Here is a 24933-nt window from a genome sequence, read left to right as displayed (position 1 = left end):
CAGGGGGCCGAGGATGATATTGGGGAGGTTGCAGAATCCTGGTGCCTGCATAAGGTAGGAATGATCACTTCCCGGTCATATTGGGGTTTCTTCCCTTCTCACTGCGTTGTCTCTAATTGTGCCTCTCACTGAAGCAGTCTTCTGGACTTACTATAAATTATCCTGGCCACGTCACTTAAACCCTCTCGTGCACACGGCATTTATGTTTGAAGCCTTTCTGCAAGTGCCAGACACATTCAGAACTCAATAAATATAAGTCTGTGTGCCTGGCCAACTCGCTCCTTCAAGCTCTGCTCCTTCAAGCTCTGGCTGGGACCCTGGGCTTGTGTCTCCAGGCTCCAGCAGCGTGACCTGAGGGAAAGGCAGGGGCTCCGGGCATTAGAGGAGCTGGCTGGCAGAGCCCCGCCCACCCTATTTGGGCTGCTTTCTGGGGAGACTAGTGGGGGGGAGGACTGAGCCCTCATTGGTCTAGGGACCTGTAGGTGGGCGGAGCCCCTTTGCAGTCTCCTCGCAGACGCTCCCTCCCTCCCCACCTGCGCAGCGAGCGGAGACCAGACCGGTTGACAACGGCTAAGCAGCTGCCGCAGCTGCTGTTCTGGCCGGCACCGTTACCCCTGGCTTCACGCGTGTCCTCATCGAGCAGTCCTGTCCGCTCTCGCCTCCCGTCCCTTTGCCTCTGTGTGGACGCAGCTGCCAAGTAAGAGTTGGGGCGACGTCAGGGGGACACTCAGACGGACGGGGGCCATGGGCTCCGGTGGCCCGCCTAGCCTTCTTGGCTCTCTGGCCCGGGCCGGTCTCATGGCAGGCAGTTCGGCTGGGCTGAGGACACGGGAGGCAGGAAGGAAAGTAGCCGCGCTGCGGTTGCTCAGGGGCTGGGGCTCAGAGTTATAGAAACTGGGGACTCTTGAGCCCGCCGGCTGCACTCTCCCATCAGAGCCCCGCAAATGGGCCTGTCTGGCGGCCTGAGGACCCCCGGGCCTGACTGGCGCCGTGGCTTTCCTGGGGACTCAGTGGGGGGCTTGCCCACTTTGCCCTCCTAATTCGGGGGGCACTTCCAGGAAGGCTTCGGCCACTTGGACTTTCCCATCGGCCCCTGCCTCATTGCCTTTCCCACCTGGACAACGCCTGGAAGTGTGCTGTGTTCGAAGTAGCGGCGTTGAGTAAGTTAATAAATATTATTGAATAAGGCTCATCTTTCTGGGACTTAGTTTGCTATGGAGTCCCACATAAGTTTAGATTAGAAAAGCTCAGATGAAAAGCTATTACATGGAAGTTTGGGGGAGCTCTAACTTGGGTAGTCTAAGATTCTCTCCGTGTCTCTTCCAATACTTACTCAAGTTCAGCACTGAATTACCACGCAGGAAACCGGGGTTCCGCCAGTTCATGTGACCTTAGCGAGTCATGCTTTCGTGAGTGTCAAGTGTTTTCAACAGTACCTCAATTGGCAGCTAGATTTCAGTATCAGAAGGGCCCGATCTCTTCTGCTCTGACGTTGACTAACTTAATTCCTGGGCCCAGTCTCCTAACTGGTAAGTAAAGAGATGGTCTCCGAGACACTTGGGGCGACTGGAGCTGGGCAGTTGGTGAGTCTTACGATGATCATGCAGCTAGACTAGCTGGAAAACTAATGTAAGGGAGACAGCTATCAAATTGAATGTGAGGAGGGATGGAACTTTTCTCCCAGACACTGTTTCTCACTCTGGGGACCCCAAAAATTGTACTTAGACATGACGTTCAGCCAAAGTACTGGTGTCCTAGTTTGCTTGGGTCTCACTCAGAGCACCCAGTAATCCTGGGAGGAGAGAGTAATGAATCACCCAGGGCTATTTTCAAACCCTGACTCGGGCTGCACTACCAGCGCCCACACCCACTCTAAGGGTTGCAGTCCCTGCCTGCGCCATCCGTATCCTTGCTGTCTGGGTTTTCTCTTGCTTTCTCCTTCCCGGATTGAAAGGGAGACGTTTATTTTCTGGGGACTGGAGGTGGGCAGCCCAAGGCATAGAGAAGACTTCAGGTGGTGTCTGGGTGAGTGGTGCAGTGGGAAGAGAGGAACGGCATGAATGATGCTTGTCGGGGAGGGGTGGAGGTAAAGTTTTTACCCTAAAGTTGTAGCTACCATTTCACTGGGTATCTGGTGTTGGCCCGTACTTCAGAGCGCTGCTCTTTTATCCAGGCTCTGGCCTCGGAATTTCTGTTCCTTGAACTTCTCGAGTTAGGGCTGAGAAACACCATACTGAAAAGAGACTGCTCTCCCTTGCTCGCTTGCTCTCATTCCGCATTGCAAACAGCTCTTTGAAGAATGCGAAGGAGCATCTGCGGGTCCCTCCTGCCTTCCCAAGAGACTGCCTGGAGATGATATCTGCAGATGTAAAGATGGCAAAGTACCTTGTGGGGATGCAGAGGCGGAGGCAATTGAGTCTTGGAAAGATGATACCTTAATACTTCCAAAGCTGGAGCACGGGAGAAAAGGAAAGGGTCTACCAAGGAGCCCAAACTTTGACCTTCTGTCGTTTTATCTTTTTTAATTTTAATGTACAAAATAATGAGTGTCATTATAATATTTCTATACTTGCATGCTACTATTGTACTTTGCTCATATTCATCCCCTCTACCATCTCTGGCCGTCCATCTATACTGAAATTTAAAAAATCTATTTGGGGGACTGCAGATGGGAATGGGAGCACGGGACCTCTGGAGCCAGGTGTAAGGATAGCAGCGGGGACATGACAGCAGGACAGTCACAAGGGAAGGAGGAGGAGTGTCAGGCCCAGATGCTGTTTTGCCTTTTGTTAGCTAACTTCTGGAGCTCCTTGTTCCAGCCATGGATAACATGGGTCCCTCGAAAGGCAAGGTCTTGGGGAAGGATGGAAAAAGGGTCTTTGGGCGAAAGAAGGAGTTGCTTTATTCTTAAGTAAAAAGGAGAACTTTTTCTTTGAGCTCCCAATTTGGGTAGGATCAGGCTTATGTCCTTGAGCCACTTAGCTGCTCAGGGTGAGGGGGTCAATGATTTCAGGATTTGGAACAGGAGGCACAGGCTCCCCAATGCCTTAGAGTCTGTGAGGATCTGGAGGCGGGGGTTTGTTTTCTTTTGGTGCTGGGGTGTGGGGTTGGGACCCTGGGTCTGGTGCATTCTAGGCAATCACTCCAGTCCTGAGCTATGCCCTAGCCATTGGTGACTTGTATTTTCCCTCCCACACCACACCCCCAGATGAGATTTTTGAGCACCATGCTAGTCATGCAGTTGTTGGTATCAAGGGTTTATTGACGCGTTATTCATTTGTGACTTGGGGGCTTGGCTTGTGTGTGTGTGTGTGTGTGTGTGTGTGTGTGTGTGTGTGTGTGTGTGTGCTTATGTCCATGGGTCCTTGTAGAAGCGAGTCAGTGGATTAGAGGCTCCCAGTGTGGGCCACAGTCACAAGTCTGAAGTGCTGAGTTTGTGTGTTGAGTTTCCTCTGGTGTGGCCCTCCATGTTGAGGGCTTGCTTGCATGCTGAGCAGTTGCTGTTCCTGTTTACCGCAGCCACATGCAGGGATTTGAGAACCCAATGTTAAGTTCCTTAGCAGTCCATGGTGCCACAGAACACAAAACAAGGACTCGGAGGGCTAGACACACCGAGGTCTAAATCTAGTCTCTTGCTTTCCCAATGCCTCCAACCCTCAGTTTCTATCCGTTTTCCAGTTCACCTGATTAAACGAGGGGATTCATTGCTCAGTGCTTGGTAAACTAACTACAAGCTGCTTTCGAGACGATTAGTCATTAAACTCAGGCTTGGCACTAGTTCTCGTGGACGACCCATGGTTATAGCACCTATCTTTGCGAAATCTGCCATCCAGTTTAGGGGTTTAGTGGCCTGAGGTGCTCTTCATTTGGGGGCGGGGGGCTAAAGACATTATGAAGAACGTTAAACATATTTTTAAAAGAGAAACAATGGTGTAATTAGATCTCAACTGACCATTCTCGTAGTTACTTCATTCCATGTCTTGTTCCTTTGAAACAAATCTTAGACATGTTATCAGTTCATCTAAAATATTTAATATATCTTTCTACAAGGTAAGGACTTGAAACAAAATAACTACAGTATCATTATCACACCAAACCTTTAATGTCACCAAAAGTTTGGCTAGTATTCACATTTCCAATTGTTTTGTCCTAGAGTCCCCGCCAGAGGGGACCTGCTTTTGACTGAGGAGAGGGTGATTGACGCGTGGGTACCATTTGATCTGAACGACAGAAGAAAGGCTAGAGGAGCTCTTCGTTTTTTACAGATGCCACATTGCCAGTAGCAGATGCTAGCTGCCTCTGGGGCTTCTGATCCCAAGGCTGACCTGTAGAAGCTTCCTGGAGAAACTCCAGAAACTCTGTGCCTTTATTCCTCTAGTAGCAAAAGAGAGATTTAATTCCCACTTGCCTCCTGTGCTCAGGGGCCACCCAGGAGTTTGAGGTCAGCAGGCCTGGGAGAATTCCTAGGAGGCTACTCGCTATCCAGGCCCCTCCCCAGCTCTGGGACCCTGAGGCCAATTTGAAGCAAAACAGGATGCATTCAGGATGAGAGTCTTTCCCAGCTTGTCATCTAATCACCGAGGCCCAGCTTGGAGCTTCCTCTTTCATTTATGATAAAAACCCTTCACTGTCTCTCTTTTCCCTCCTTCCCCATTAAGGGTGTGCTGACTTCCTCCATTTCCGGGCCAGCCCTCCTCCAGCCCCATGTGGGCAGAGTGAGGCCCCTGCCCTCATCTGCTCCACTGCAGACTGTCTTGTCGAGGAGAGAAAGACCCCAGGCATGTCCTACCTGGCTACGGCCTCTTGCTCTTGGTCTGTCCTTGGGAGAGGAGTGGCCCCTTTCCAGCAAGCCTGGGGTCCTGCCACTGCTTGGTTAATGATTGAGCCACATAATAACCACCTTGGAAAGTCACCTCTACAGGATGGCCATTAACTAACTCCTTGTCCACTCCAAGCCTTAAAGGGACCCCATCCTAAACTCCATCTCCTCCCAGAGGGATACTGACAAGTATTCAGTCATAAAAACTTGTGGAGCCGATTAAAACTCTGCCCCTCTGTCCTGTGTTTGGACAGAGTAGTTATTCCTATTGTTTGAAGTACATATACTCGTATTAGATGTCATTGCGTTTTGTGTAGGCGTTAGAGTCGGGAAGGGATTGAGGTATTTCCAGGAGCCTAAAAGAACAAGAAATTAACCTGGTAGCACAAGCTTGTAATCCTAGCTACTCAGGAAGTCGTGGCAGAAGGATAATACGTTGAAGGCCTGTCTGGACTACAGAGTAAGTCCAAAAGCCATCTGGACAACCTAGCAAGACCTTGCTTCAAAATGAGAGAGAGAGAGAGAGAGAGGGAGAGGGAGGGAGGGAGAGAGAGAGAGAGAGAGAGAGAGAGAGAGAGAGAGAGAGAGAGAGAGAGAGCGCTAGCTCAGCTCTCATACCTACCTAGCATGTGCGAGGCCCAATGTCCAATCCCAAATGCTGCTGAGATGGGGGTTGGGGAGAGGGGTCTGGAGTCAGTTAGCTGAGAGGCTGAGAGCCTCTGGTGGAAGAAAAAGTCTTTCACCAAGAGTCTGTATCTACACAGGCAGTGGGAGGTGGAAAGAGCCAGGCCAGAACCCAGACACAATTTAGAAAGTTCTAGGACACAATAACTTTTCTATAGTTTCAGACGGAACAGAGGAACCAACATTTAATGAACCCTGTATGTCTAATAGAGTCAGGCACTTGACCTCTGTTTCTGTCTCTGAATGACTTTAGGAAAGCACATGTGTTACCCCTGGGCCTCAATTTCTACATCTGTAAATTGGGTGGGACTCTGGGTTTCCCAGCTCCCTTCCAGCTGTGCAAGCATGTGTTTCCACTTAACACCTTTTGCTTATCCACAGGGTGATAGAGGTCTGGCTACAAATTCTCCCAGGCCCAGCCACTAAATCTCCATGGCCTGGGTAAGGCTGGGATGTCTGACTTCACCACTGCCACAGCTGGAGTCTGCTCCCTAGCTCCTCCTCATGTTTGCATCTGTCCTAGGAGGTCTCCCTCTGACCCATTCAGTCACAAGTTAATGAGTGACTTTTCCCTCTGGGGCATATGAGCCCAAGGTGTTCCTGAGATCTCAGGGCTGTGGGAATCGGGGAGGGCTTGGCCTGTTGTCCTCACCTTTATTTTTCTTCCTCACAATCTCCCCTAGAGGTAGGTATGCAAACAGAGTCCAGGGAAGAAGGGCCTTTAGAGGGCACAAGGCCCGCACCTTCTGAAGCTCCTCTCTCCGCCTTGTGCTTGTCTAGTTACTATTCACCTGGCTTCAACACCCTGGAGCAATGGAAGCTGCAAGCTGTTGCTTCCCATCAGTAAGATGACTGCACGTTTCGTCTTCTGTTGAACTAAATGATATCTCTCTGAGGCTTTTTAACTCTGAGGCCCGGTTCTGCCCCTTGGAACTACCTAGAGCCTCCTTTCTCTCGGCCTTCCGCAGTCTGAAGACTGAACACAGATCCTCTCTGTTTTTTCCAGCCTAAACATCTCAGCTCCTGCAAATATTCTTTTTGGGCCTGGGTCAGCCTCCTCCTCAGCCTCCTCCTCGTTCCCTCTATATGCTGCCATTGGTAGCCCTTTTAGCAGTGGGGGATACCCAGTTCTCCTCCGTTTATTTTTACTCTGAACCTTTCAGGATGACCGTTTTAATAACCCCTCTCCAATGAGCCACCAGGCAGATACTAAGGCCCCAGAATCTGGAACTGAGACACCTTGTACAACCCTTTCCAGGTGGTTTGTTGTTCAGGTCCAGTCTGCGAAAGTGGGGACCCCTCGGAAAGCAAGGCCTTTCTCCTGGTGTCTGTCCCCTTCCTTGACAGTGACAAGGTTGCTGAGAGTAGATATCCAGCTAAATGTGCTGATTAGGATGTAGCCGGGGTGGGGGGGGGGCTTCGAACACCGTGCTTTTCTGCCATTTGCCCTTTGCAGGCAGGGAGGAAAGGGGCTACTTTAGGGAGGGCGGAAGCCAGAAATGGGCGTGAGCCGTGCCTACAGTGGGGACTCAAGAGTGAATCAGGCAGAGAGAAATACCAACTCAGTCATTCCTTCCTGTAGCAAGCGATGACGACAGCAACCAGCCCCGTTTCTTCAGTTTCCCGGACCCTCTCGCTTCATGGTCCCTCTGTGTTCTCAGCCCGGCAAAGTCGCTGCCCTGATCCCGTCAGTGTGATCTTTGGCAAACCCTTCTGAGGCTCAGGAGGGGAAAAGAACCCAGGTCTCGACACACAGCCACTGGTGTTCTCCTCAAACCACACCCGGCACTCAAGGCAGCTGAGGCTGACTAGGCTGACTCGGCAGCTTCCTCACCACAGAGGAACCTCTGCCTAGGCTGCAACTCTGTTCCTGTGGCAGAAGGAGCAACCTCCAGGGGAGGTGGCCTGGGATTTCCTGTCCTTTATCTGGACCCGCCAAAGACTGGCCTGTCTGAAGTATGTACTTGTAACCCACCATTTTGCTGCAGGCTGAGTTCAAATCAGGCCGGGCAGGGGCAGGGATGTTGTAGGAAGGGCTTGGCTCTAAACAACTGGCACAATCAGCCTGTACCCCATCAGGACTTTCTCAATGGACAAAAAATAGAGAGGCTGAGGATGTGGCTCAGCTGAGAATATACTTGCCTAGCATGCACGAGGTCCTGTGTACAACTCCCTGCACTACATAAACCAGATGTGGTGATGCATACATACCTGATCCTAGCACTTGGGATGTGGAGCAGGAGGATCAGAGGTTGATGTTATATAGCAAATCTGATGCCAGCTTGCGATATATCAGAAACAAAGAAAGGAAACAAAAGAGTGGGATGTGGGAAAAGGCCCAGAGGAGAGCAGAGCTCTGTATACAAGATGTCCAGAGTAAGAGGGTGTTGGGAAGAACATGAGCTCTGTTTTGATAGTCTTGTTCTGATAGTCTTGTTCAAGGCCTTGGGTGGTTTCACGTCTCTGAGCCTGCATTTGCCAAGGATGAGGAAACATGTACCTACCTCCCAAGGTTGCACTCCAGATAACATCTTTGTCTCTAAGTAGTACTTGGTGCCGCCTTGTTACTTGGCTGTTTTTTACTGACCTGGGGTTATGCACGGCTCCAGCATACCACCTCTGTATACTGGGTCTGGACTTCCTGTGACATCAGATTCTATCACATCTAGGAAATCTCTCTTGTAGTTCCTATAGGGCTCCTTCTTTTGACCACCTTTGGTGGCATTTGTGACACTGCAACAGATTGCGGTAATGACGATAATAGCAACAAGAGTGGCCTCTCCTAAATCCTTGACACATTTTTACCATACATAGCTCCTGTGACAATTTTGTAAGGCAGTTAGAGCTATTACATATAAAGAAGAAGAGTGAGGAGCAATTAAAGAAAAGACATGTCCCAGGTCAGACAGCTGAGGAGTGATAAAATGAGGACCCAGGTATTCTGACCATACCTCCTGTAACCTTAAAGGCAGACTCTTTCTAGTTGCTTGACCTGGAGGCAAGGGCATCAGTTTGGGCCTCTCTTCTCCCTCCAAGTGCTCATCATATCCAGAAGCAACTCATCTTTTTGGGCAGTCAGTCCCCAGATCGCTCGCCTACTGGCCCTGCTCCCTACCCCCCCCCCCCCCCCCCCCCCCCCCCCCCGTCTCTAAGGCAGGAGGAAAAACACGAAGTCTTGGGATACTCTAAAATAGAGCCTCGTTGGAGTTGGGAAGGGCCTGCAGGAGGGATTCGGAGGTGGTTCTGGCAACAGCACTAGGTCTGCTTTATTAGCACCTTCTCACACTGAGGGTGGGGAGCAGGGTGCTGGGTGTCATGGGGAAGAAGAGACATTTTAGTGTGCTGTCTTGACAACCGGTTGCATTATTTGGAAGGTGTGGGTGGGTAGGGGCCGGCAAAGACTGGGCGGATTAACACTTGTGAGATCCCTCCAGCTCACATAGCCCATGCTTGTACTGGGATTATGTGGGTGGGGGAGTTGTCCAGAACATCTAGCTTCCCCACCCTCACCAAGTGTACCCATCTCCGACTCTTTGGGGGCTGGAAGCTTCCTTCCTTAGGCTGTACTAGCTGCCAGATCCCCTGCTTTGGAGTTTGTTCCTTATTATCTTGTCTCCAAAACAAGCTTCAGGGGTGCCTCAAAGGACAGTTTGTCTTAGTCTCTGCTTTCCTGAGTAGGATGGGCCGGACAACATCTCTGGCCAAATACACTGGGAGAGCTCGGCTTTTGTTGTATTTTCAGACCTTGGTGTCTGGCATACGGCCTGATAGTAAGTGCCCGTAGCCCATTGCTTGAATACATCCACACTTCATAGGGAATGGTCTTTGGAGGAGGACTCTAAGAAGGGCTGAAATGGAACCCATCAGCTGGAGAAACAGTGGAAGAAGAAGTAGAAGAAAAAGAAGCCGGAGTACAGTAGAAGACCCCTCCTGACCTTTCACAGTCTCAGCTTTATGCTTTGCAGGAGTCGTTCCTTGCTTTGGACAGGGTTGCTGGGACCACCAAATGGAATGTGAGGTGATCTAGTGCCTTTTCCCATGGATGGGAACTACTAAGTGTTCGTCCTGGGCACATGTGGGGTGGGGGTACCCAAGTTGGGGCCGGTGAGATCAGTGGAAGACCAGTGGCTAGCCCTGTTTTGAGCATCCCAAATATCCAGGCACATAACCTCCACCACACACAGGACAAATGGGCTGTCATCTCATTCGATCTTTGCAAAAACGAGTGGGTTCTGTGATTACATCCCTATTTTAGAGATAAGGACACTGAGCTACAGGGAGATCACGAAACCTGAGGAATACCGTCTGTGCAGTCCTCGGCCGGAAACACAGTAACTCTTCAGTAACAAAAAACTGTCTGTTATTCACTGTTGTGAAGAGTTAAACTTGGTATCATGCAGATTGCCATTAATGAGCACAGTCCATTAACAAGGAGCAAAAGCAGGGCGGAAAGCTGTGTCTTCTGGTTGTTAGCCTCGCTCTTCGCACCTTGGGGGACCACAAGGCTGGTCCCACGGGTCTCACCCAACTGGTAGGGCACCATTTGGAGTCCTCTTGCCTCTGGTTCTTCCACGGCCCAAGCACTCCCCTTGTCGGTCATAGCCTAGCCGTGGGCACACCACAGCCCTCCTCTCTCTGACTGGCTGCGGGGCTGAGGGAGGAGGAGTTGTGTCTGCTTGCTTCTTGAAGAGGCCACTTCTCTCAGGCCCATTTCCTTTCTGTCAGAGACAATTTTTTTTTCTGGATCCCAGGGTGGGGCCAGGCTACTTTAAGGCATTTCCTGCCCAGGAGTTTATATTTGGCCTTCAGAAAAAGGAAAGGGAAATAGGCACGGGGAGTAGGATGAAGAGGTGGTGGCACCAGGTCAAGAGAAGCGAACACGGAGGAGAGGGAAGTAGGAGGTAATGAGTGCTCAAGACGACTCAGGTGAACGTCATTGCCCACACTTAAGCTGAGTGGAAAGAGCTAATAGCTCCCCGCCCCCCACCCCCCCCCAGGGAGAATGCCTCCACCCTTAGGCAGCAGTTCATTTTCTGTTCTCCTCCCTGGATGTTCCTGATTCTTTGCTTTCTGCCCTGGGGCATGTCGTTCTGCCCAGCAGAGCTGCCTAAAGGCCAGCAGCTGTGAGCTTCAGGTAGATGCTCAGTTCTGTAGCACACTGTGGGGGATAACAGAGAGCTCGAGCCAGAAGCGAGGACACTGGTAAGTCGGGAAGCAGAGCTTCCTGTCTGGGCGTTGCCAGAACATTCAGTATCCCTTATCACACTGCACCGGGAGCACCCAGACAAATAGAACCCAGGGAAACGGAGCTACCGGTCAAATGGGGAAAACAGCTTCACATGCTCCTGAATGCTGAGCGTCCGGGAGGCTTCCCGGGCTGGAATGCTCGCTCTAGGCTGAACCTTGGGTGTCTGTTCAGAGTAGGCCAGTTTCTGCCCCAGGTTTTGGACAATGAGGAGCCGATTAGGCTGCAGAATAGGAGAGTGACTGGGTTAGGGCTGGAGTCTTTGGGAGGAGAAGCCAGTGGGCTAACCTGTGGACAGGAGTGACAGGAAACTAGAAACAGAGAGAGAGAGAGGGCTGAATTGCTCTAGGCGTGCGATTCCGGAACATAGTTGTGTATGGGAAACCTGATCATTTAGTGGGAGAAGGTGTTAGGAGCTGGTGACTCAATCAATATGTAGGAGGAAACAGGAGGACAAGGTGTTGGATGGCTTCTGAAGCAAGAATGTCAGCAGAGCTCTTCCCTCCCATTCCCTTTCGGAGTACCTAACGCCAAATGCATCTTCCTCCACACTCCAGGACAGCTCGTCGGCTGAACCACCCATTGCCATTTACAGCTCTGACTCGAGAGGTTGGGGAACAGCAACCAGAAGATGAGAAACTGGGTTCAGAGAGAGGTAGTAGTGGCTTCCCTGAGATTGCACACAAATTGGCGGGGTGGGGGGTGGGGGGTGGGGGAGCTAAAACTATGAGGTGGTTTGCCTGACCTTCAGCCCGAAGGTTTGGGCCCATACTGCAGTGGAGAGCAGTTACTGCTGCTCCAGCATCTGCCTTAGACTAGTTGGCTTGGCATCTCTTGCCTCTAGGCTGGAGACTGGCATGGGTGGAATAGCACATAGCTTATTAAAACAAATGCCTTTCCTTGCCGGCGGTGACCTTGTCAGAGCACCTGGGACTAAGTTGGGGACAGGAGCCCCTGGGGGCAAAGAAAGCGACTAGAGCAACTGTAGCAGAGCAGGTGGCGGCTTTGACCTTCGCTGTCACAGGGAAACCCTGGGTTGGGTAGGAATGTCAGCTGTCTACTTTGGCCCCACTCTGTCCGTTGCTAGCCGAGGAGACCACAGGCCTGGCTGCCTCTGGACCCAGCTTCTCAAACAGCTCCGGCGAGCCAGGATTTACTTAACCTCACAGCTCATGTGAGTCTTTTTATTTACAACTACTTACAGGACTCAAACCACTACTTTGGGGAGCCTTGTGTAACTTCCATATATACAGAACTCCATTCCAGAGCTGCCACCTCTCTGGCTGACCCATAAAGTCAAGGGATCTCCATTGGCAGTGGTGAGGTGCACCACCACTTTACTGCACCGCCAGAATGGCTCCCAAATTGGTACGGCTGCCTGGGGGTATCTTGGTAAGACCGAAACTGACGCTTCAGACATCCCTTTCCCTCTCATCGAGTTGGAATGATGAAAAATGTCTCCAGACATTGTCGAAATGGGAAGGGAATTTGTCTCTGGATGGGAGTCCTTTCAGTAGGGACTCCAAGTGTTACCCTGTGAGCAGGTACAGACATGAAGTATCAAAGGAGAGGCACATTAGAGGGTCTGCACATGCGCACCTAGCTAGCCAAAAACTTCAGTGGCTTGAGAGCTTGCTACCACCCTGTCCCATACAACCCTCCTAAGCTGTTTGCTTCATAGGCCCTTCATTTGTGAGGGGAAGACTCCAGAAGGATTGCTCACATGGGCCGAGGAGCTTGGCCTCCAGCTGCAGTTCCGGCAGAGACTCAGGCTGGCATCTGAACAGGTGCAGCAGGGCCCCCAGTTCTGCCCTACGACCTAGCAAGCAGAAGGCCAGCCAGTGTCGAGTACTGCCAAAGTAGGGCGGCTGAAACCCAGTGGCCCTTGCCATGGTGCCCCTCCAGAGAGGTTTGGAATGTGGGATGGGAGCTATTTTCGTCCTGTCTCCCTTCCTCCCTGTGCCTCCTTCCCCTGCCAGCGCTGAGTTGGAGTGGCAATTCCAGCTAAGAACAGCAATAGCAGAAAGTAGTGGGTCTTCCAGTAGGCAGAAAATTACCTACCCTCTTCCACCTCCTGGGCGAGAAGGGACGTGTCAGTGGCCCCAGAATACCTGACAGTTCAGTGAAGACCCCTTTCTCTCTACCCCAAAGAGGTAGGAAAACCAGCTAGTGACCTGTCACCTGTCTTGGCTACACACCTCTAAGAATCACATTCCCATACTAGGCTCAAAGGCTAGGTGGGTAAATGTGTCCATACGGAGGACACGGAAGGGGCAATTAGAGCCAGTGCCAAAGGATGATAGCTTCTGAGCTACAAAGTCCCCTCTCAAGACCATTCTGTCTTGAAAAGGCTCCTCTCCAGGGGTGGAGAGTGAAAACAGGAAATGGACCTTGGATCAGCCAAGGGAAATGAACTGAGAGATTTTTTAGGCAGGGCTTAGCATCCCCTAGCTGCAGGACAGGCTCTGCAGTGGTGTGTAGCCCCACTGCCTGCCTCTCTCCCCTAGCTCAAGCCAGGGCTTCACAGAGCCTACCCTGGGAACTTACCTTGTCCCATAGACAGTGGTATCCCAGTACACTTGGGATACTCGCTTTTCTTCCTGTTCCCACTAAAAGTGGAAGAGACCAGTATTGACACCAGACCCTGTTTGTCAGGCATCCGACCTATGACAAGGGTCATGGGGGAGATACCTTTCCAAACAGGAAGCTAGTATGTAAGGTAAAGGAGACCGCCATGTCTGCTGAAAGACAGGAATAGTCAGCTAACGGTTTGATTAAGTGACCTTCACAAACACCCACGGACTTCTTCTCCTCTCCCCACCATAGGCACTCATAGTAGTGTTAGTCACACTCTCTTGCCTGTACCCTCGAGGCCGGGAGCAAACTTCTGCCAGTGGCCCAAAGAGGCTTGATTCTGGCCTCTGGAGAGCATCTTTCCAGGGCTCTCTATGTATGTGTGGCTGTTTCGCTAGTCAAGGCTGGGAGGGCAGGAGTTCTTGCTCTCTCCTGCACTTCCGAAGCATCTCCAGAACTCACAGAAGCAAAGAGACCAGTGAAATCCAACTTCATCCCAAGAGATTCTAATTTAATCAGTCAAGGCACTGGCATATTTCAAGTCTGCCCAGGCGCTAATGGGCACTAGAGGAGAAGGTGACGGAGACATGAGATGGTATACCCAAGGGCAGTAACTGCTAAGAGACAGTTTCATGTCAGGCCTTGTGACATCTGTTCGTTCCCTGCCTCGGGCCCATTGCCTTACCTGCTGGCCAGGCCTGAGATGGACTTTTTTGGTTGAGAAAGAGAAGGATGAGCCTGGAGCCTGGGCGGCTCTTTCGCAGACCACTGAGTATCTAGACAGAAGGACCTTAATTTAAGGCAGATAAACATGTGAAGAGGGGTAGCCATCCCTAGACTAAGTAAGGTTCATGCCGTTGGCTGAGTGAGACCTTCTGGCCTCCTGCAACGTGATTTCCTGGTGCCTTGTCTAGTCCTCCTAACTCCCTTTTCTCATCTGGCTGTAACGAAAACAGCATCTCCATGTGCCTTAAAGTCTTAGGAGGTTACAAAGTTCAGATAGCCTTAAGCAAACTCTCCCTCTCTAATGATAACACTATTTGTCACATTTAAAACCAGTGAAGGAAGACTGTGGGTGTATGGCTCAGCTGCCGAGGGCTTGCCTAGCCTGGGCAAAGGAGGTCCTGGGTTCTCTCTGCAGCACAGAAACAAACAGGAAGAGGAGGGGAGGAAGGAGAGGAGGAGGAGGAGGAGGAGGAGGAGGAGGAGGACCACCAAAGGTCTGATCACACCCGTGTGGTAACCAAGGAAGTTGACAAGGAGACTCTTTTTTTTTTTCCTTTTATTGAAAATAGAATCTTTTCTCATACAATATATCCTGGTTATAGTTTCCCCTCCCTCTACTCCTCCCATTCCCTCCACCCTCCCCTCCCCTCTGGATCCACTCCCTTTCTGTCATTAGAAAAGAACAGGCTTCTAAGAGATAACAAGCAAACATGACAAAATAACATATAATAAGATGAAGCAAAGACTGTCATTGAAGGTGGACCCGGCAACCCGGCTGGAGGAAAAGAGGCAGAGACCCTCTCATTTTCACAGTCGGGGGTCCCCGTGAAATGCTAAGCTAATCGCTATAATGTATATGCAGAGGACCTGGTGCAGACCTGTGCAGACCCTGTGCTTGCTAATTCAGCCTCTGTGAGCTCATGTGTACCTTGCTTAGTTGATTCAGAGGGCCGTGTTCTAGCAGGAGTCTTGAATCCCATTGTATGAATGTGGCAACCATAGTTTAGAGAAGGAAGCAAGGTGCCCAAGATGATTTAAGCAGTAAGCAGGGAAACTGGCTTGATTAGAATTCCCCCCTTAATTTAGTTGTTACCATTAGGCATTATCCTAGTAGACAGATATTGGTGCTATTTTTCCTGAGTGTGTGAAAATTTCCTGTGTTCATAGGATGTCAGCAACAGGACCCTTGCTTTGCACCTTGGTCCCTCCTCTGTATAAAATTGCTGTGTGCTAAGATCTATGGTATGTGACTTGGATACACATAGATGCATGTATTGTCATTGGCTTCTAAGTCTTAGTACCCTCCTTTTCCTAACATTCTCTACAGGACACTTGTGGGTAGAGTAGAGCTATGAGGCCCGATTCCTGTCTGGAGCTTCCTATTACTCTGTGCCCTGACTCTTAAGCGTGTATTAGTTAGGAATCTCCCCAGGGAGAGAGTCTGAGCTTTAATATAGATGGAATCCAGTCTGTGCCAGCTGAATGCTGACTGACCTGTCCAGGCTTTGGCCAGTGCACCAGCTGCAGAATACATCAGTTGAAACTGCTGGCAGTCCTGCTCTGGAATCTGCACATCTGGACACAGAGGTTAGGGCCAGGGGCTACAGACATTCTTGCCTCGCTCGCCTCAGCCTGCCCAGTGTCACTCTTCCTGTTGGGCACATAAGCCAGTTCTCAGTCTGGGCTGGGCTGGTTCCAGCCTCAGGTGAGTTGACTTTAATGTAGGTGGGGGTGGGGGTCACTTCTGGCCTAGCCTGACAGGCTGGGACATGTTAGATGGATGAAGCAAAGTACTTTAGTTCACCCCTTAATCACCAAGACATATGTCGCTGACTGTTCCATCTGAGACGGAGCCTGAGGGCCTCCAGGCCTTCCTGAGATGGTGCATTGTCAGAAGTCAGTGTCCCTGACATCCTGCTCGGTAATAACCCATTACATTCTCTGGATTCCTGCTATGGAGGGCTGCTGAGGAATTCAGTCCTGAGACCTACCCCAAACTCCTTTCTCTGAAGTCTCTGCTGCTTAACCTTACTGCCCTGGGCCATTTGGCTCCAATTCGGAGATTGATGGGACTCATTCATCAGACACAGAAGCTCATGTTGCCCAGGCCACTTTCTCCAGTTCTCCTTTTTATTTAGAACTTTCAAAACCAGATCTCGGAGGGAGCACAGTTAGTGCTTGGCACTGTGTGCCAATGGTTTTTCTTCCCCCTAGTGCTTCACTTAATGGTCCTTTTAGTGGAGGCAATAGAGAGATTAATAACTTGCCCATTGTCAGAGATGGTGACTGGCAATATCAGGATTTGAACCTAGGCCTGTGGTTTTACTAAACAAAAAGGAGCAGAAAATAATTTTTTTTAGAACTTAGAATTGGTTTCTTGCTTGCCTGGACTCTGGGGGCTGGTAATGTAACGTCGTGGGAAAGAACAGCAAACATGAAATTAAATGATCAGGGTTGTAGCTTCAGTTATGATATTTAATTCTGGGTAACACTGGATACTTACTGTTTTTACTTTGGGTGTGCTTGCACACTATAGCTTGAAATAATATTAATACAGGGCTGGCAAGAAGCGCACACACACATAGATAGATAGATAGATAGATAGATAGATAGATAGATAGATAGATAGATAGATAGATGTGTTTCTGTCATGCAGAGGATTAGTGACCATACCAGACTTATTATGCTTTTGAGGTCACGGTCTCTTGCTCACACCTGTCTGGAAAGTCTGCCCTGCTCCATTCTTCAGACTTTTCTTTTCGTCCTAGTGACAGGAAAGCAAAGCTGGTTGCCATGCCGGCTGCTTAGATCCTAGAAGGGCCTTCTGTTGGGACTATGGTGGAAACAGGACAAGGAAACGTTTGTGGTAGCCAAACCCCAGGCTTCGGATGCTCCCTTACTTGGTGTGTGTAGTCCCCTTTCCCCTTCCTTTGGCTCTGTACCATTGGCCCGCGGAGGTGAACCTTTTACCGGGCCTGCATCGCCCCCTGTCAGACAAGCTGAGGTACTGCTAGCAGGGCTCTGACCCCGACATGCCTGTTAGGAAGTTGCACTACAAGGACACACACAGAGTTGTGGGTGCTCACATGGACCAAGAAATCTGCATGCATAATATAGGTGCACTATACTGTACTGATCCTTGTAGTGGGTAGCCATCCCAGCTTGGATCTGGAAGTTCCAACCCCCACTGAGACTCTGGCAACTGTCACGCCGTTCAACATCCCGGCACAGAGAGCATGCAACGAGAGCGCTGGCCCATCCAGCTCTCGGGTCGGGTCTCCAGGCGCCTCCCCTCGCCCCGCCTCGTAGGAGTGACAGTTGCCAGAGTCTCAATGGTGCTTGGAACTTCCAGATCCAAGCTGGAATGGCTACCCACTACAGATCCTCGTGGCTTGAAACCATGAGAAGAGTTGGTTGCAGCTCTATGTAAAGACAGATGCTAGTGTGGATGCTGAGTTGATGCATGTACTTGGAGAAATTCAGACACTCACCCCTGTCCTACCCATTTGCCCCAAAGCCTGCCAGTACACCAAAGCTTGCCAGACGTTCTCTTTTCCTCCCATTTCTCACCAGTGTGTGATCCTCAGAGGGGTTATTACTATTTTGGTACCCCTCCTCCCCTGTTCTTCTCTTCCTTGTCTACTTGCATTTCTGAATGAGTGCTTTACAAGTCCTTTTTCTCATCAATCCTGGCTTCCAGGGTCTCCTCCCAGATGTCCTTGTGAGTGAGCACTAAGAAGATAGAGCTTTTCCTGTCTTAGGAAAAAACCAGCACTCTCCTTAGAGTTCCTGGGTCAGCAAGGCCACCATACACTCTAAAGAAATGGAGGGAGGGGCTGAAGTGATGGCTCAGTGGTTAAGAGCACCAACTGATCTACCAGAGGACCTGGGTTCAATTCCCAGCACCCACATGGCAGCTAACAACTGTCTGTAACTCTAAGATCTGACACCCTCACACAGACTTACATGCATACACCAATGCACATAAAATAAAGATAAATTGTTTTTTTTTTTAAAGAAAGAAATGGAGGGAATGTTGCGAGCAAGACTCCACAAACAGAGCAGCTCTTCTGAGACCAGCAGCTTTCCCCTGCCAAGCCCACAATGCCACAGTCCATGGTTGCAGGATACCCCGGCCCCGGGCAATACCTTGACAGCACCTACTTGGGGAACCAGTAGCTACTGCTGCATAGTCCTAGAAGTCTGCTGCTAGTGTTTAGCCTCTCTGGTCACCAGGAGGGCCTCTTCTGTGGCTCCTATCTGGCTTTCCTTTGTAGCCAGCTCTGTGTCAGGTATTCCCAGAGCAGAAGAGAAAGGCCAACCCAGCTATTACCGGCCAAGACCCCCACTGTGACGGCATAATGTTGGGCACTGGAGTGTTCCACAAATAAGCTGAGCCCATAAGGAGAGGCAGGACTGTTCTGGGAAGCCCCCTGGGGAAGGAGGACTGGACATTAATGAGTAGGTGGGGAGGGAAAGAACCAGGGAAGCTGCTGTCACAAGGACTGGAAGCCCAGAGAAGAGCCAGACTGCCTCGGACTCCAGTTTCGGCACGGCCACTTTGTCAGCTGTGAGACTGTAGGCAAGTCTCCGCTCCCATCCTGTCCACCTTCCTCCCTTCTCCTCAGTGTCTAAAGCCATGGCTGGTCTTGAACTCACAATCCTCCTACCTCTACCTTCTAAATTCTGGATTGTAGGCATGTCTTATGACGAGTCAATTCCTTTCAAAGTTTGTTTCTATGACTGGTAGAATGAAGACAGTAGAGCCTTCTTTACAAGTGATTGCGTCTTACACTAGATTGGCCTTTCAGCGGGCTGGAGGATGATGGGCAGGATAGTGACAAAGGAAGTAGGAAGTATTGTTGGACAGTTCCTATCTCCTAGCGGAACTGGGACGCTGTACCTCGGGCCTGGAAGACTGACAGTTCTAGAAGCTGATGGGGGTGGTGTGTTTTAGTCTAGGTCGTGGGGTGGGAGAGTGGGAGGGATTGGGGACAGGCAGGGAATGAGGCTCAGGAAAGCTGTGGTTGACACAGGGAATGGAGCTAAGAGAGCAGAGGGTGCTTCATTGGCCAGTCCGCATTGTGCCTTCCTTGCTGTTCCTGATCCATCCCAACGAGGTATGCTTGCAGGATTCACCCAGTACCCTGCTGTTCTTTTTTTTTTTTTCCAGACAGGGTTTCTCTGTGTAACAGCTCTGGCTGTCCTGGAACTTACTTTGTAGACCAGGCTGACCTCGAATTCACAGAGATCTGCCTGCTGCCTCTCAAGTGCTGGGATTAAACCTGCCTGTTTCTTTTCCTCTGTTCTGTTTTAGAAGCGGAGGCCAAAAAAGCATGTGAATGGCTTCGGGCAACAGGATTCCCTCAGTATGCTCAGCTTTTTGAAGGTAAAGCCACTTTAGTTGCTCTCCCCATCCTATTCCAAAACTTGCTTTCTCCTGCAGCTTTTCATCTGCGAAATGTGTAAAATACATCCTCACTGAAGCCACACACACACACAAAACAAAACAAAAAACAAAAACAAACAAACAAACAAACAAAACAAAAAAAAAAAAAACGACTGTGTATCCTGATCCTCCTCAGCTTTGTGCAGGAACTTTACTCCAGAAGCTCAGAACTCTTCTGAGATTGCTCTCATCAGCTTCCAACTCTGGTGCCAGCCGTGTTCTGAAGGTCCCCATCTTGCTCACTGTGTGCCTCCTGATGACAATGTGAAGGGGAAATTGTGCATCCTTGTGGCTCAGTGTGGACCCCATGTTGCCCATGCGATAACCTCATTCCTGTTTTTCTTCATTTCTCCTCATGTTTCTGGGTTTTGTTCTTAGAGTCCTCGATGCCTGTTTCCTCTTCCCCTGTTTTCCACACAGCCCTGCTGCACCCTAACTTCACCCCTGTCGAACTCACTCATGACTGCCATAGCCGCTTCCCAGTCCTCATCTTACTCTTCTCTCTCTGAAGTATTCAGTACTGGTAGCCACTCCCTTTGGTCTTCTGAAATCCCTCCATCAGCCTCTTCATCTCTGGCTGCTGCCCTCTGTCTATTTGCTCACTCTGCTTCCTCTAACTGGCATCTAAATATTAGGGTATCCCAGGGCTCAGTCCAGATCCTTTGCTTTCTCCACATTTCTTTGCTATGAGATGCTCATTCATCTTTCCTATGACAGCTCCTGAGTGGGTCTGTCCAGATCTCATTTCAGAGCTTCTAGTAATCTAATCAGCCATAGGCAAATGTCTAAGTCTTATCAAATAAAAAACACAGAGCCAAATATAGGGGTGAAAGCCTTAGAGATCAGGGAAATAGGAATAGCCACCAGCTAACCTTACCTCACCACGCCACAGCTTCCAAAGTGAGCTACTTCCTCTCTACCCGCGCCTTCATTACCTTGCTGTTCGGCTATCTTAGCCCAGCTACCTCACTTCCTTGTCACTGACTGTCTGTACAGACCTCCAAGTCTCTATGGTTTGTACTGAGATTAAAGGCATGTGTCACCATGCTTGGCTCTGTTCCCTGGTATGGCCTTGAACACACAGACCTGTCTACCATGTGAATCAGATTAAGGGCATGTGCTACCACTGCCTGACTTTTGTGTTTACTTAAAATGGCTTGCTATTTCTTCTGATCTCCAGGCAAACTTTATTAACATACAAATAAAATATCACCACATTTCCCCGTTTTTTTGTCTAATAAAAATTTTAAAAAGTTATAACTAATATAAGAAAAACTATATACAATAACTATATACAGTATATACAAGCAATAAATACATCAACAATGTCTAGTCCATTTGCATTTGACAAATTCAGAGAAAATATCTACCTTTTTATCTATAGCATATCTATATCCTCTCTTTTTTCAGAGTAGATTCAATAATCTACCTCTTATCTATATCCTCTTTTTCTCTTTTTTTTAAACTAGAACCCTGAATCTAATCTCTTTTGTTTAGCTTTTTTTTTACCATTAACAATTAGCTAACCAAACATCATAAACAATGACAATAGCATAATAAACTTATTTTGGGTCAGAGAACAGAACAGACACTAGATAGACACAGAGGCCAGAAAATGGTGACACACACACCTTTAATCCTAGCATTCCGGGCTAGAGATCCATCTGGATCTCTGTGAGTTCAAAGCCACACTGGAAATAGCCAGACATGGTGACACACACCTTTAATCCCAGGAAGTGATGGCAGGAAGCAGAAAGGTATATAAGGCATGAGGACCAGGAACTAGAGTCTTTTTAAGCTTTTAGGCTTTCAGCAGCAGTACAGCTGAGATCCATTCAGATGAGGACATAGAGGCTTTCAGTCTGAGGAAACAGGATCAGCTGAGGAATTGGTAAGTAGAGGTTGGCTGTGGCTTGTTCTGTTTCTCTGATCATTCAGCGTTCACTCCAATACCTGGCTCTGGGTTCGTTTATTAATAAGACCTTTTAGAAAGTGGTGTTACAATCAGCCACCAACCCAATGTCTTTACTCTGAGATCCAGCAGCTGCCTCTGAGATTTGCCAAGCCTAAAACAACTCCTAAAGGCACAGCCATGCACTCTGTTGCTCTGGTTCCATATAGCCAGTAGTTATCCTGAATTCCCTTCTTCCCCCTGCCTCAACATCCTGCGAGGCTTTTCTTCTTCCAGAATGAACACATTTCTTAACACCTCCACTGCCAGCCTGCTGTGATCTACCACTGCTCATCTGGACTGATGCACCAGGATCCTTCTTGACCTCCAGGCTTCTATTTCACTACCCCAGACCTGTCCACCACAGCATGTGAGCACGGGACTCGTGTGCACCCTGGCTGACCACTCTTCTCCTTTATTCAGTACATCCTTGGCTCCTTTCTACTCCCTGCTCCTACCCAGGTCTCTCCCTCATCAGAACCTTGGGATTTGTGTCACTGCTGGCTCAGACTCCTTCTAGTTTCTCTGCTTATCCAGCTTGTTCTCAGCCCTCAGGCCTTCTCTCTCAGAAATGTCCCCAGAAAGGCCTGGGCTGACTCCATCTCATCCAACAGCCACACCTGCACCAGCGTCTGTTTGTCCCATCACCGTTGATCGGGTTTTTTCATGGCATTTGTGTTATCTAGTGTTGTGTCTCATTTACTGCCTGGTACCTGTGTGAGTGCAAACTCCCTGAAGGTGGGGACCCTAATGTTGTGTTGTTCACTACCACCTTGCACAGTGTCTGGCATGAATTGCTCTCAGTATCAATTGAATGAGTACACTGTGTGAATGGGTTTATCTTCTCCCCTTTCTCCATATCTTCCTGTTTCCTCTCCTTCCCCTGAGTCCTGACTCCCACTGCTTTGGATAGTCACTGTATGGCTACATGCTCTTCTTTCTGCCCTCGCCCCTTCCCTACACCCCATAATTTGTGTGAGCCTGTAGGAGGTCGTCTGTCAGAAAGCCGAGAATTCAAATGAAAGAGAAGAACTTAACTTGGCTCTTGGCAGCCATGGAAAGTCTCAGGCCTGTTGTCTGGACCTGGACCTTCTTTGCTTTGTCCTTTATTTCAGCTCAGACCTCCTAGACATTCTCTAGCTTTTCACTCAGTTACCAACTCTGACTTCCCTAGGTTCCCTCAGGCTCATTAGCTTTCTTTCCCTGTAACACAGTACCTGAGTGTGGTAGTTTGAATGTAATTGTCTCCCCTAAGCTCATGGGGAGTGGCACTATTAGGAGGTGTGGTTTTCTTGGAGTAGGCGTGGCCTTGTTGGAGGAAGTGTGTCACTGTGGAGGTGGGCTTTGAGATCTCATATATGCTCAAGCCATGCCCAGGATCTCAGTTCACTTCCTGTTGCCTGCAAGATGTAGAGCTCTCAGTTCCTTCTCTGGTACCATGTCTGCCTGCACACCTCCATGTCCCACCATGATGTTAATGGACTAAACCTCTGAAACTATAAGCCGCCCAATTAAATGTTTTCCTTTACAGGAGTTGCCATGGTCATAGTGTTTCTTCACAGCAATAGAAATCCTAACTAAGACATTGAGATAAACAACTTAAAAGGAGGGACAATTTATTTGGCCTTGTGGTTTCCATACATGGTAGCTTGGTCCTGTTGCTTTGGACCTGTACCCAGGTAGAACGTCATGGTGGAATGCAGAGTGGAGGAAAGCTTGTTCACTACCACCTTGCACAGTGTCTGCCTCATGGTGGACTAAGAAGGAAGGGTTAGGAGAGATAGTGTGGGTTATGAGTGAAGTTCTGATAACCATTCAATGAAGAACTCAACTCCTTTTACCGAGCCCTACCTCCTAAAGGCTACACCACATTCTGAGTACCTGCAGCTGGAGACTTAAGCCTTCAACCCATGCCTTAGACTCTGAGGCATGATTCTCAAGTTCTAAGTGGTTCTCAACTTTTATAACACTGCGACTCTTTAATACAGTTCCTCACGTTGTGATGACCCCCAACCATAAACTTATTCCGTTGCTACTTCATAACTGTAATTTTGCTACTGTTATGAGTCATGAAATGTAAATATCTGATATGGGACCCCTGTGGGTCTAAGGTCTAAGGATTAGAGATCTTCAGGGCCGAATGCTGCCACCTCTATTTTATTCCTAGCCTTGCCTTCTGCTGTGGCCCTTGCCTCCTTGCTTCCTTTCTTTCTTGCCCCCAGCTCCCACAGTTCAAGGGACGCCGGGGCCATTTCTGATCCCCTGCAGCCAGACTCATCTTTGCTTCTCTCCACCACACAGAAGGTGTGTTCCCCCTGGATATTGGCTCTGTGAAGAAGGACTACAGTTTTCTGGACCAGGACTCTCTGGGGGCCCTGTGCAGGTAGGGGGCTGAGGGCCAGGCCTAGGAAGGCTTAGGCCCAGTTTTGTGCTTCTTTTTGGAAATGACAACCCCCTGGCACCTTCTATTAGAGGGGAACATAGTTTATTAATGAGGCTCATTTTCTGCAATCACACTGCTCATTGTGGTTACTGTGTCTATAACCCCTTCCTCTACCTCCCATCACTGTAGCTAGAAGACCCAGATCTGGTCTTGATTCAAATTCCTCAAAGCATGTCTTGGACTCAGTCTCTTTCCACTTAAATCAGCTCTGATGTTTCCTAAGGCTAAACCATGATTTCTCTCTCCATGAATCTATTAACGTCACTTTGCTGGTTAGCCTCTGTATTCTGCTCCTCCTCCCCTACAAAGCCACCCTCTCTACAGCCACCAAGATCAGTTTTTTAAAACCCCAGATAAGTACTTTCCTCTGTTTAAAATCTGCCACTGCCTGTATGCAACCACCCCAAACCTTTTCCACACGCCACATTTGCCATCCTGCTTTTCCCTCCCTTAGCTTCAATCACACCCTCTCCCACTAGGTTCTTTGTTGACTGACCGTGCCCTTCCATACCTTGTCAAAGGCTCCTGTAGAAGTCTGGAATAGCTGTCCCTGCTTCTCTTATCCTCAGAATACCCCCCCCCCCCCCCCGCTGCTTTCAAGGAAGCCTTCTTGGACTGTACCTCACCTCTTCCTGAAAGTTCCTGGTCTCATCCTCAGTGTGTCTGCTGTGCCTTCTGCATGTTCTTTTCTTGAACCTGTGCGCTTTGTAGTGGGCTAGTTCTATGTCTATCAGCACCTGGAGGACAGAGGCTCTGCTCTTCCCAGCATCATCAGTCAGACATCATGGACACTAAGCTTGGAAGAGTTTTGCCCACTTGGCCTTGGGAAATGGTGGATGGCATCTTAAAAGTGTTGTAGTAGGCTATGTCAGGCGCTGGGGATTTGGGGACCTTGGGTGAACACGTACTTTGTGTTGCAGGAGGCTGATGACCTTGAACAATTGTGCTTCGATGAAGCTTGAGGTTCATTTTCAATGCAAACAGGTGACTGTCAGCAAGGGGCAAGGTCTGTGGTCTCTCGGTACCTGGGAAAATCCTGGAA

At 49.5% G+C, this 24933-nt stretch overlaps 1 protein-coding gene across 4 annotated transcripts in view; it reads left to right on the top strand.

The window, feature by feature from the left end:
- The window catches only part of Stard8 (StAR related lipid transfer domain containing 8), a 79571-nt gene that overhangs the window by 44376 nt on the left and 10262 nt on the right, over window positions 1-24933 (top strand). The window contains exons 1-5 of one of the 4 annotated variants that reach the window (XM_076562274.1): window positions 565-697; window positions 1059-1160; window positions 19366-19437; window positions 23750-23831; window positions 24812-24875. In XM_076562274.1, coding sequence (XP_076418389.1) covers window positions 24819-24875 — 57 coding nt within the window. In that variant the 5' untranslated portion in view covers window positions 565-697; window positions 1059-1160; window positions 19366-19437; window positions 23750-23831; window positions 24812-24818. Of the gene's footprint in view, window positions 1-514; window positions 698-1058; window positions 1161-1359; window positions 1530-19365; window positions 19438-23749; window positions 23832-24811; window positions 24876-24933 lie in introns of those variants that run through there. The other 3 variants (XM_006981171.4, XM_015999672.3, XM_015999664.3) reach the window with 3 other exon arrangements.

Source organism: Peromyscus maniculatus, chromosome X (genome assembly GCF_049852395.1).
Source record: "Peromyscus maniculatus bairdii isolate BWxNUB_F1_BW_parent chromosome X, HU_Pman_BW_mat_3.1, whole genome shotgun sequence".
Taxonomy (NCBI): Eukaryota; Metazoa; Chordata; class Mammalia; order Rodentia; family Cricetidae; genus Peromyscus; species Peromyscus maniculatus.
The sequence above is the reverse complement of the archived record's forward strand: the minus strand, read 5'-3'. Positions and strand labels throughout refer to the sequence as shown.